Below are 12,953 nucleotides of genomic sequence, written 5' to 3' on the forward strand. Positions count from 1 at the left end.
ATTTGAGGATAATTATTATCGTTAAGTTTAATAAATAGATAGGTGAAAAATTACCGGTTATTAATAAAAATAGAGATGGTGTTATAATCTTGTGAGAATCAAAATACATGAATAAAATGCACATAAGGTTATTAACAACTTGGACCGTTCAATTGATAACCTCCTAATACCTCTCACTCGTTCGGCCCAGAGGACTGTTGTACCTGCTGTGGCTATAGCAACAATACCTACTACCTAAAAGACAGTATGATCGCTACAGAGGTTATGCTATACAACCGCAGTTAAGCTGTGCCAAAAAGACATACTATTTCAAACTTTCAATCTCAAATCACAACATCTTAATTCAATTAATTGGTGGTCGGATTATTTGCATTATTTTCTTACAAGAAAAGTTACACGTCTAATGTTGGATTCTTCCAGAGCAGTGTGTTTGAAAACCCCAAGCCATCCACCATTGACCAATGCCACGTCCTGCCAAATCCTCCTCTCCGTGACATGTGGACCCAGCACACTGCTGTTGACAATAACTATGGCTCGGTCGTTTTCTTCTCGCACCCTCCACCTCCCCTATTATAGCGTGTCGGACACTGACTCCTCCCCTGCTTCTTTCATAATACCGGAATAATTCAGGTACCCAATCACAAAAACACCATCTCTATATTCATAACTGGACACGTGGCAGTTTATAAATGGGCAGGCGCCAGGAGATTTATCTATCTCGTGGATAAATTTACAATATTGCAGTAACACGGGGTGTTAAGTGCAAAGTAGCCGAGACCCAGTCAGTTACGCTACCAATTTACAAATCACCCCCTCATAAATATATTTTTTAATTCCCACTTACTCCCCCGATTCTGCGGCGAGTTCTTTCTACCCGTCTCCATTGGAGGTGGTGGGTGCGAGTTGGGAAAGGCGAGAGGGAGGGAGATGCTGCGAGAGAGGTCGTCGCGGAGGCGGATGGCGAGCTCGAGCACCGCCGCGGCGGCGCTGGTAGTGGCGGCGCTTCTGCTCTCGTCGTCTCCCTCACCGGCGGCGGCGGCGGCCGCTGGTCGAGGCGGAGGTGACGATTTCTTTCCCCGACCTGTTCTTGATTTTTCTTTTTTTTTTGTTTATTTATTTCGTGGAGCAGTTGCTTGGTATGAGTAGCTCAGGTTCGCCGTTCTTGGGAGAATTAGTGCGAGGTTTGCACGATTTGTCGATTGTGATTGCTTGTGAGTGGGGTGTGCAAGGAAACTTGTACAAATGCACGATTGGGAAAGTCAATTCGATTGGCTGTGAGCCTGTGACAGGATGGGGGGATTCCGTGACATTTTGAGCGAATTAAAGGGTATAATGATGGGGAGAGTATGAAATGTGTTAGATTTAGTATATTGACTGCTATGGCTGCTAGGTTATTGGCAATTTGACTGAATCTGTGCGATGTTTAACTGGGAATGGAGTTGGGAAATTCAGAGTAAATGCTCAATAAGTTTTCAGGGTCAGATGTTTTGTACGGCTGTACCGTTGCTTCTGTACTATGAAGCATATTAAGCCGATGTATTGCAAGCAATCTCATAATGTAGATAGAGATGTACTGGCTATGATAGCGTGGGCAATGTGGCTGAAATCGTTTAGCTTTACTTATGTTCTTCCTGAGATCTGAAAATCCTGCTAGATTCTCAGCAATGAACTCTGCCAATCTAGCATATATGGGGTTTCTAGGGGCTATCTGAAATTCTGATTTATGCAATTGCTCTTATGATAATATGATTTGTTTAGGTTATGGAACAGGATTAGCAAACCTGTATTTTTGTTAAATGCAACAGAGCTGTTTACATTTTGTTTCCTAGTGCAGAACTCAGGATGAAGCATTCTGATGGTGGCTATTCTTATAACCGCACTCTCGCCCATATTTTTGTGCAATATGCATCTGCTGTAAGTTCCTTCTTGAACATGACAGTAATCACTTGTTTTTGTTGAGAACTGCTCAGATTAATTCCTGAAACCAATTTCCTATTGCCCTAGCAAGACAAGTTTTCTGATGAGAACTGCTTTTAGTGCTTGTTTGCAACTTGCACAAGTCCCTTCCTGTTCCATTCAACAAATCCAACGACTAGTATCCTGCCTTACTTTTGCTTATTGCAAGATTTCAACTCCAAATACTTATTTTGACTGAAAAAGTTTTCTAGTATTCTTCATTCATCATCTTAGAGGATAGTACTTGTTTTGAACTTATGTTTGAGTTTTCTCATGAAATGTTTATATACGTGTCTTATGTAAATGCATTTCAGGTGTATACATCTGACTTAACCTCACTTTTCGCATGGACATGCCCAAGGTGTCAAGGTGGCACAAAGGTGTGCACTTATGAGTCCCAAGACTGAACTTGTTCGTTGTGCTGCTTCTACAAGCAGTTCTGCTGTTCCTTGTTGTCTGATTATGTTATTGTTGGTATTATTAATGCAGGGTTTTGAGATGATAGAGATAATTGTAGATGTGGAGAACTGCTTACAGGTTCATTATCTAATCCTCTTCTGCTTCCATGCATTTCTGAGTGGGTATTTATGTTCCTATATTAAATGATATATAATTATGACCAGGCTTTTGTTGGAATCGCCCCTGATCCACAATCCATAATCATTGCTTTTAGAGGCACACAAGAACACAGGTATAAATGATGTTTTCGTTAGAGTACCTTACTAGTGACTACCATGTGGAAACAAGAGGAACTTGTTCACTCCCCCATCCTTTTAACTTGTTTCCTTGAACTTGTGAAGTGTCTCGAATTGGATTGAAGATCTCTTCTGGAAGCAGCTTGATGTAGGTTATCCAGGCATGCCAGATGCAATGGTAATTCCACTAGTCAAGTTTCTATTGTTTTTTTGGGGAAATATCATTAAATTAGTGATATAACTCTATTTTGCTTGATGTTTATCTATTTATGTAGGTTCATCATGGGTTTTATACTGCATATTATAATACAACAGTGCGGCATGAGATCTTGGAATCTGTTCGGTGGGCAAGGAAGACATATGGAAGGCTACCTATAAATGTTGTAGGTCACTCAATGGGAGGGGCTTTAGCATCGTTCTGTGCCCTTGACCTCTCTGTACGTGCCTTTGATCCATCTGGATGTTTTTTCTGTTACATATGGCCATGATTTATCCTCAACCCTTGGGACTTTTGGTTCATACATGGGATATCATGAACCATATTTCCCTTGAACCACGCCATTAGGAACAGATGAAAATCCAAGTTTTTCTTGTATGAAATATTTCGTTTTTCTAATTTATAGCCTCTGTTATTGCATCAAATTTATGAAGCAAGTGTAAACCTGTGATCTTTCAATATAAGATTTATTTTAACTATTGTATGTAGGCATGTTGGAATCAAGGAACTGATTTCTGGCCTTCTGTTTTCCAGGTTAAGTATGGATCGCAGGAAGTTCAACTCATGACTTTTGGACAGCCTCGCGTAGGCAATCCTTCTTTTGCTGCATACTTCAGTGACCAAGTCCCGAGAACAATCCGTGTGACCCATCAGAATGACATTGTCCCACACTTGCCACCATATTTTTGTTACCTTGGTGAATGGACATATCACCACTTCTCGAGAGAGGTTAGTCTCTGATACTTACAAAAAAAGGACTGAAGTTCTTCTAGACCTTTGTTCAATCATTTGTTTCTTCGGCATTTATCTGTCTTCAGGTTTGGCTTCATGAGACCATAGTAGGAAATGTAGTTACTAGGAATGAGACCATCTGTGATGGATCAGGCGAGGACCCAACATGCAGCAGGTATCTATCTGCTTTACACAGTTTTTGGCACGCATGATCTTCACATAACTTACCATTGGTCTTGCTTGAATAGATCGGTCTACGGCAGAAGTGTGGCAGATCATCTTGAATACTACGGTGTCTCACTACACGCTGATTCAAGGGGAACCTGCCAATTTGTGATTGGTTCAACCAACACGGCATATGGTAGCATTCTTGAAGTTGATAGAACCATCATCATGACAAGATATCCGCAAGAGTGGCACGCCGTGGAATCTATTTAACCCTTTGCCCGAGGGTAAATTGTATATAATTATTTTCCTTTTGTGCATATAGCTCATGTAATGTAGGTGTACTGGGTTCTCCAGGAGCTCTCCTGAGGATAAGGAGAGGTTTCATTTTTAATATGTGCCCCCCTTTACTCAAGTGAGAATTGTACATGGAAGCTCCATATGAACATTGTAGACACGCCTTTATTTATGTACATAACAATATCAATGGAATAAATAATAGAAGGATTTGATGGTATTATATGCTTTTCAACCATTGTGATTCCCCCTTTAATTGCCAGAGAGATTGCCAGATTTTTCTCTGCATTTTCATCCCCACCATTCCAGTTACATTCATGTCAAATATGTATTTGCCGATAAAATAGTGTTGCTCCTTTCAGATTTGAGGAGCCAAGAACTGATGAGAATCAGAAAAGAATCAGAAGATGCAAAGCTCTATGGTTGGTGGGCACTGCCAGGTCAGATAAAGAAGGATAAGAATACATGTCTATCCACATATTCTCCATTTTTCATCTGCTTGTTCATAGGGTTTGCATTGCAGCACATCAACACTAACTGTTTCATAGCATCACTTTTTTGCATCATTTGCAGAGAAAATATGCAAAGCAAAGATTTGCCCGTTCGGGTTTCCGCGTGGCGAATGCCTGCATATCTGATAAGGTCACAAAACTGAGAATCTTCAAAAGTTAGAATGAACACTGTATGACAAATTGAACAGATGACACTTGACAAGATCAGCCTAATGGTGTGAGTCAGCAAGTACAGTGAAAATCTCCAGAGACAACAGGTATAAGTTGCAAATTGGACAGATTCCGGACTGTGGCAGATAAGGTCAGAAGAGATATTTGTGTGACTGTACGATGGACTGGAAGCTCTCTGCCTGAAGATGCTACTCTGAACCAGCCTAATATCTGATATCTCCATCCAGACGGTGCTGTTCTGGTCGAGTCAATAATTTTTGGTAAATTTCATTAAAAGAACTCATATTTTTTAGGTATCCGTATAAGAAAAAACTCTGCTAGTTTGTTTCAGACACCCAATATTTCGAGGTAAAACATTTTGCAGAGCTGGTGCTATACTGCCATGATGCATATGTGATGTGATAGGATGAAACTGATTACCAATAATGTGGTTAGCAAGATTGCTGAAAATCTCAAGGGAGAAACAAGGGATGCATTGGCAGATTGGGCAGATTATTGATAGATGATGAGAAAATTCAGAGACATTGGTCACCAAGCTGGAGAGATTCTGCCATTGGGATAAGGTCAGAATAGGTAGAGCGCGTGTGCTGAATGAGACTACTGCAGGAAGCTGATCCCTCCTACATAGAAAGCGGCTGTTCTTAGCGTGTGGAATCAGATCCTGGTGTCAAAGTTATTACTGTCATGCGACGACGCGTGCGTGTGGCCGTGTTTGTGTTGGCATCATTATTTTGAATGTGTCTGTTATTCTCTTCTGAACTTGTGTGTTTACTGTCAAAACTCTGAAGTTGTCAAGAATGTTTCAGACTCAGTTTCAGAGAGAATGGTTAGAAGTCATCAACTTAAGCTTATTTTCCAGAAATTACAAGCTTCAGATCGTCAGTAAGTGCAGAAGAAAATTGTGTAATCCCCACAACTCTTGAGATTACTTAGTCTGTTACCACCATATACTTAACTAAAATCCATATATATATATATGCTTTGCTGGGTGAGGCATGCATGCATATATACTGTATACTATAAAAGATTTTCACAAATGTATGTATATACACTCTGAAGATCCTGCTTACTTAGTTATGAACCTTAACTTAACTGAGGAATGCTACAGCTACAAAATACTCCCTCTGTTTTCTTAATATATGATGTTATTGACTTTAGACATATGTTTCGACGTCTTATTAAAAAAAATACTTAACTTTTACCTATGGTTTGTTTATTTTATTATTAAATGCACTTGAATCATGACTTATATTCTTGTATATTTGCACAAAAATTTTTAAATGAAACTAACAGTTAAATTAATGTATGTCTAAAAGTCAATAATATTATATACTCTCTCTCCATTCCAAATTGATCTACATATTTCATAGGTACACCAAGACCAAGAAAAACTAATAACTCTCTCATACTATATTTACTCTAGCAACAAACTCGATGCATGCACTATCTCCACTATTTCCTAGCCAACAGCAAATCAAGATATTGCATGTGGGCTATAAATACTTATGTGCATGAATGCATGTATTAATGTCCATTTACTCCAATGCACAAATAACAAATAGACTTAATGAATGAACATAAATATGTAGATCATTTAGGAATAACCTTAAAAAAAACTATATGTAAATCAATTTGGAATGGAGAGAGTATATTATTAAAAAAAACAAAGGCAATACTAAGACGTCCACAAATATCCATACAAATAAAGTTGTACTACATGCATGCTAATTTCAAAAGCTTTATAAAATTGAGACTTCGAAAGAGGGTCAACAAAAAAGGAAAGATACCAAGGTCCACGGCCCTTGGTGAACACAAACATCGATTCTCTAATCCAAAAACCATCCAACCTTTAGCCTGTGCCTGTATAATAGATTTATAACATATTTCAGTAGAATATCAGAATATGTAATTAACAAGTAGTAGCAACAAACACCTTTCTCTAAGCCTATAAAAGGCTAGCCACCCCAGCAACAACAAACCACACCTAAGCTAAGCTACTTCCAAATCATCATCTCAACTTCTCTCAAGCACACAGTGATCGAGAAGCTACTAGAAGCATCTAGAAGGGGTTCCAGGTCAGGTCTCGATCGATGGAGAGGGTGGCGAAGCTGGCGTCGGAGAGGGCGGTGGTGGTGTTCACGGCGAGCAACTGCGGCATGTGCCACGCCGTGACGAGCCTCCTCGTCGGCGAGCTGGGCGTCAACGCCGCCGTGCACGAGCTCGACAAGGACCCCCGCGGCAGGGACATGGAGAGGGAGCTCGCCAGGAGGCTCAACGGCGGCGCCGGAGGCGGCGGCGGCCGCGCCGTTCCGGCGGTGTTCGTCGGAGGAAACCTCGTCGGCGGCGCCAACCGGGTCATGTCGCTCCACCTCGCCGGCGAGCTCGTTCCCATGCTCAAGAACGCCGGCGCGCTCTGGCTCTAGTGTGTATACATATATACACGTGTATGCATGCAGAATGCAATGCAAAGCGAATTAAGCCAGGTTTTTTATGTCCTCCTGTGCTGATGAGAATAAATTAGATCGATCGATCGAGTGGTGTAATGGTGAAGTTGTTGTAAATGTCGTCCATTTTGATAAATAAATTCAGTTTTTTCTCTGAACATGTTCTGGGTTTTTATTAATTTAATTTGGATGTGTATAATATATGCTCTGAAAAAATATATCGTCGATGTGTTCTTTTTTTAATATAAGAAGGTAAATGAACGTTACAAAGTTAAAGGAAGAAGGGAATGAGAGAGAGAGAGAGAGAGAATGGGAGGGAGAGCATCCCAGCAGCTCATTCAAATTTGATCCTCCATATGCTCATATGGATGATCATCTAAAAAGATTCCTCATCTACATTTCTTCTCACTCCAACAAATCATTTATATTGCATTTTCCATATCACATCCTTCTATATTTTACTAATATTTTTCAACTAACCATACATTTGTATTATTTTTTGAAGACTATATTTTAAACAACTAAAATTTAACATTGTTATTTATCCCGATAATCTAAATGAGTTTATTTTAATGAATATATTTTTAATGGTTCGGACTTTTTTTCTCCTCCTCTCTACTCCTTTTCTTTCCTCTTTACGATTCCTCTTCTTCTCTCCTATTCTATTCCTCTTCTTCTTCTCTCCTTTTCTCCCCAGCGTGGAGGCGGAGGCTGGTGGCCGCGGCGGCACGACGGGTGCGGCGGCATGGCAGCGCGATGGGCGCGGAGGCGCGGCGGCGCGACGGCCGGCGTGCAAAGGTGCGGCGGCGCGACAGCCGGCGTGGGTTCTCCTTCCAGATCTGGTATGTCTCTCCCTCTCCACCCTCACTCCATAGTGAGAAAAGCACATCCGGCCGGCGACAACAACGACATTGAGGAGGTCGCGGCGGAGGAGAGGTCGATCCGGACTCCCGATGGGGGCGGGCGACGCTGGCGGTTAGGATGGCGTGAGGAGAGAGAAACTTCAAATTTGACGTTTCTCTCTCCCCGGATGGAGGATGGCTAAATTTGGATGCTAGGATGGAGTATCTGCTGGAGCTCATTTTTCTTCTCCCAACCTCTATTTTGTGGATAGAGGACTGGATGGAGTATCTGCTGGGGATGCTCTAAGAAGGAGAATGTACAAAAGTTCAAAAAAAAATTGCAATGTGTTCTTTCTCACAATCTTTGCAATGTAACAAGTTTCTTGAGATGATCAATGAAGGGATGTGAGGGTTTAATTTGTAAAATATTCGTAATATTTACCAGTTATATAGAAGTACAACATAGTTATAGTGTAGTGTTGGAAAACGGAACTTCTCTAGCGGGGAAGCAAGGCACTCCTCCTTCGTGAGTTTGGCTGGGGTGCAAGTTTTGAGCTCAGGTCCTGCTCACACGGATGGAATGAACACAGACAATTATATAGGTTCGGGGTACACGGATCCGTAATACTCTACTCTTGTGTGGTGGACTATGGATGATCGAGTGAGTTACAAAGGAGATGTGAAAAAAGTTTAAGTGAGGAGGAGAAGATCCTTGCTCACTCGATGTTTGGCTAACCTAGCGTAGATGACTGTGCTAAACCTTTTCTCGGAGGCATGGATCCTCCTTTTATACGTGAAGGGGAGTCCATAATGATGTTGCATGCACGTAGGAGTGGGACCCACTCCTCTAAACTTGATATGCTTAGTCTTGACGTTGTCCCTTTCAGGGCAGCTGATCATATGTGACAGCCACCTACCGACTGACAAGTGAAGAGGAGACTTAAAAGTCTTCGTTTCAACTGTCCCTGAGCCTATGTGTCAGCCACCATAGCCAACAGGGGTGGCTCGGGGGAAGGTTGCTGAGGACACACCATGTCGCACGTCTCATTTTCTTCGGGGTGATGTGGGCATGTAAGGGGCTACATGTGCCGCCACGTCTCTCGTATTGTGGATTAGTTGTACACCAGGTTTGTACTGCTCTAATTAATGTAAAGCGATGGTCTAAATGTAATCACATGACCTAAGTAGATTTCCTTAATGGGGCGGACCCCTCCAAGGAGAGCCCGGGGTGCCCTCAGGGTTCTAATGAGAGCTTGGTGCCCCAAGGGATTAAAAACATATCTCTAGATGGCCGTCGTGCTCGGTCACCCTGTATCCTCAAGATAGGCTGAGTTCTCAGGACACCCCTGCCCATTCGTGCGTGCTCCTATTGCCGAAAGTAGATTTCATTGTTGCTTCGGACGAGCTTCTCGAAGATGCCAATGAAGAAAGAGTTCATGATGGGTAAGGCTTTAGATAAGATGTCGGTGTCCACCACCCGCTTCAGCAACTTGAAGATGTAGATCTTGTAGGTCTCAACACTCTTCTTGACACCTCTTGAAGTCGAAGATGTAGATCTTATAGGGCTTGGTAGGGCCTAAAGTGTCCCAAGCATCCAAGGGAAGGGGAGTACCTATTCCCATTTCTCCAATATATAGTTGCCGTATAAGTATAATTATACTATAATTATATTATAGTTTCCTTTGATAGTCCGTTATTTTAATGTTATCGCTATATTTCACTATTTTATTATTATCGCTTATATTTTTAGTAAGCGTATGACACCGGTCTAGATTAATTAGATATGATCGATCGGATTAGAAGATGGACGGTGTAAATTAATTGTACTACCACTAAAGAGTAAAGACCAATGCAAAACACCTTGACATGAGACAGTGGGCGCCCCATGAGAAGGCTAAGGGGCCAATGAAATGTCCAAAATTAATCCTCAAGGAATCATGCAGCACAGCACAAGATGCAAAGAGCTAGCTCTGACATTCATTGACCTTCAGAGTATGCGAGAGCTATATCTCTGAAGAGTCATTTCAAGTTTCAGAGATGATTGAGCTAAGCCAAGGTAGGTTCATCCCTGCAACATCTCTATCCAAATATCCAGTGGCCCATCGATCGATCCATCCTGCACGCATACGTTGTGCTACTCGACGAATCATTCTCTGTTCAATTACATCAGGTGATGAGTGCAGAATCATTCTCTGTTCTAGCCACGAGCAGAATCAAGGCATCTCTCTCTCTCTCTCTCTCTCTGATCGATGGACAGTGCTGTCTCAGATATGCGATGCGATTGCTGCATGCAGCATCAAATCATCAGGGAAGCAACTAGATGAACAGATCAGCAGAACTGCAGAAGATAGATATAAAGCATCGTTCGATCGAGATGTGATCTTTCTCTGGATCCCGATTGGCGCGCACATTCATTCATGAATGCATGCATGATTATTCATATGCAGGTTCATGTCACCGGCTAGCCGTCATCTGAAAACCAGGCGCCATCAGATCGCGGCGTCGCAGTACGTGCACTGATCCACATCTGATTCGATCGGCGCCACGATCGAGGAGCAGGAAGATCTTTGGGGACAAGTATATGGATTGATTGATCATAAGATTCCGATAAGGAAAACCCGAGGGAGAACAAAATAAAGGTTGCGAGTTGTTGCGAGAGAGTTGCAGAAAGAAGAAGAAGGAGAAGATGCGATTCGATCTGAAGCTGCATGCATTGCCGCGTGGGTTTCGCTAGTGGACACATTTGCTGCCGCCTTTCTGAAACCACCCGCGCAATCGATGCAGGCAGCAGGCACGCGCGCCGCATGCGCGGCAGTGCAATTTGCAGCTCGATCAGGTGGCGCCGGAATCTGGCCGGCTTCCTGTCCACCGTGCGGCGGCGATGGCCGCGACGTTTCTGCCATTGTCGGCAGCATCGCATTTGTACTGTGTTGAAGGTACATGCAGCTGGTAATGGTATTCCTCTCTGGAAGGATCGATGTTTCAGCCTGAAATTCGACTGAACTCTGAAGTTGGAAGTGTTGAACAGTTTCAGAAATATGTTGACCTATTACGTAGCAAGCAAGAGAATGTGAAACAACTTCAGAATTGCAAAAACTGTAACGCATGATCGGATTTCAGAGTCATGCAAGGATTTATGGCAGAACGTTTTCAGTCTGAATTCTGAATTAGAACAACTCTAGAGTCAGCAATATGTCACGACATAAAACGACAACGCAAACATGTACTCCCTCTCCCTCCGTTGCTTGCTCTGTTTGATCACACGTCTTATTCAAAAAAAAATTGAAATTATTATTTATTTTTTTGACTTACTTTATTATTCAAAATACTTTAACCACAACTTTTCGTTTTTTATATTTGCATAAATTTTTTTAATAAGACGAGTGGTCAAACAGTATAAGAAAAATACTTAAAATCCCTTATTTTATAAGACGGAGGGAGTAGTGATCATCAAATGTTTAAACTTCACAGACAGTGCAGAAAATTCTGTCAAAGACCTGCCTGTTTCTTCGGAGGCGTTGCGATGATTGGTTACGGTTATCTTCAGTCTCCACACATCCATCGGTATGGGGAGATTTTTCAGAAGTCAAATCAGGATGAGGTGCACTTTATTCCGATTCGCTGATGCGATACATACATGGCGCCTGGAAACAATTATCCAGAATCCAATGCACACGCAATCTATCGCCCACACTTTCCATGACTTCAATTCAGTGTGCCTGCATGCATTTCATCTGCAGATTCTAGCAGCTATTATGCGACAACTAAACTGATAATCTGACAGCCACTGCAATCTAAGCTCATTCCTGTGCATGAGCTTCCCTATAAAAAGGGAAGCAAACCATGCAAACTTCTTCACAACACAAATCAGCAACGAGCTCACAAAGCAAGCTAGACAGAAGAAGCTTCTAGAACCTTCCAGAAGCAAGCTAGCTAATCGAACAATGGCGGAGAGGGTGGCGAGGCTGGCGTCGGAGAGGGCGGTGGTGGTGTTCACCAAGAGCGGCTGCTGCATGAGCACCGCGGTGACGACGCTGCTCGGCGAGCTCGCCGTCAGCGCCGCCGTGCACGAGCTCGACAGGGAGCCGCTCGGGAAGGAGATGGAGAAGGAGCTCGCCAGGAGGCTCTACGGCTCCGGCGGACGCGGCGGGCCCGCCGTGCCGGCGGTGTTCATCGGCGGGAGCCTCGTCGGCGGCACCAGCAAGGTGATGGCCATGCACCTCAAGGGCGAGCTCGTGCCCTTGCTCAAGAGCGCCGGTGCACTGTGGCTTTGAAGACTGTGATTAGTTACTGATCTGAGACTTCTGAGTTAATTACTTGAAGAAAATTACCATGAAAGCCTATAGCTTAACTGAACTTTGTACTTAAAAAGAGAGGAGAGAGATCAGAGAAAGAGAGAAAGTACCAAAAATATTGCGTAGTTGCAAGTTTTGCCTTTTTAGGAGAATACACATGCATGTATATAGTACCTTCTCTTTTAATAAAAAATGTATCAATAGTTATCACATTACAATGTGATGTCCACTATGTAGGAGTATCCCCTCGAGGGATGAAAATCCACTCCCTATATACTATATATATAACATATTGCAGCATATAGGATCCATTAAATGGCTACATTTACTTTTTTTTTTAAAACGGATCACCGCGGGCAAACTGCACACTTAAAGATATGAGGATATGATTTTCACTATCCAACAACCTGGGTAGGTACTGAATCTGGGCCGTCCAACATAATAGAATTGATGGCTGAGATCGTTGAGTACCTTCAGGTGCCATATGATTTCTACGATGGTACCGGCCAAAAAAGGAGTGGAAAGGCAAAAATATCTTTTCACGTTGATATGAGGGTGAGAAAATATATGTTCGGGTGTGGAGGTAGCGATGCGGGCAAAGCTCGCCGGCAACTTCTGACTCCAGCG

At 42.6% G+C, this 12,953-nt stretch overlaps 3 protein-coding genes across 3 annotated transcripts; all 3 read left to right on the forward strand.

Moving 5' to 3' along the window:
* Window positions 1-853: 853 nt before the first annotated feature.
* On the forward strand, window positions 854-4,282 carry LOC127755935 (lipase-like). Its single transcript, XM_052281544.1, has 10 exons — window positions 854-1,060; window positions 1,835-1,914; window positions 2,271-2,336; window positions 2,446-2,493; window positions 2,580-2,647; window positions 2,757-2,829; window positions 2,927-3,088; window positions 3,403-3,597; window positions 3,687-3,775; window positions 3,849-4,282. The coding sequence occupies exons 1-10, from the start codon at window positions 928-930 to the stop codon at window positions 4,036-4,038; spliced, it is 1,104 nt and encodes a 367-aa protein (XP_052137504.1). The 5' UTR covers window positions 854-927; the 3' UTR covers window positions 4,039-4,282.
* Window positions 4,283-6,709: 2,427 nt separating this feature from the next.
* On the forward strand, window positions 6,710-7,347 carry LOC127755232 (glutaredoxin-C10). The gene has a single exon (XM_052280890.1). It carries the CDS (start codon window positions 6,836-6,838, stop codon window positions 7,166-7,168), a length of 333 nt encoding a protein of 110 aa, XP_052136850.1. The 5' UTR covers window positions 6,710-6,835; the 3' UTR covers window positions 7,169-7,347.
* Window positions 7,348-11,894: 4,547 nt separating this feature from the next.
* LOC127755305 (putative glutaredoxin-C11) lies at window positions 11,895-12,619 on the forward strand. Its single transcript, XM_052280958.1, has one exon. The coding sequence runs from the start codon at window positions 11,976-11,978 to the stop codon at window positions 12,303-12,305; it is 330 nt and encodes a 109-aa protein (XP_052136918.1). The 5' UTR covers window positions 11,895-11,975; the 3' UTR covers window positions 12,306-12,619.
* The last annotated feature ends 334 nt before the right edge of the window (window positions 12,620-12,953 follow it).

This window comes from Oryza glaberrima, chromosome 11 (genome assembly GCF_000147395.1).
Source record: "Oryza glaberrima chromosome 11, OglaRS2, whole genome shotgun sequence".
Classification (NCBI taxonomy): Eukaryota; Viridiplantae; Streptophyta; class Magnoliopsida; order Poales; family Poaceae; genus Oryza; species Oryza glaberrima.

Bases quoted from the DNA above. Each gene is read 5' to 3' on its own strand.
- LOC127755305 (XM_052280958.1), top strand. From the start codon at position 11,976: ATGGCGGAGAGGGTGGCGAGGCTGGCGTCGGAGAGGGCGGTGGTGGTG.
- LOC127755232 (XM_052280890.1), top strand. From the start codon at position 6,836: ATGGAGAGGGTGGCGAAGCTGGCGTCGGAGAGGGCGGTGGTGGTGTTC.
- LOC127755935 (XM_052281544.1), top strand. From the start codon at position 928: ATGCTGCGAGAGAGGTCGTCGCGGAGGCGGATGGCGAGCTCGAGCACC. The intron at 2,494-2,579 runs GTTCATTATCTA...AATTATGACCAG, and splicing joins ATGTGGAGAACTGCTTACAG to GCTTTTGTTGGAATCGCCCC. The intron at 3,776-3,848 runs GTATCTATCTGC...TTGCTTGAATAG, and splicing joins GAGGACCCAACATGCAGCAG to ATCGGTCTACGGCAGAAGTG.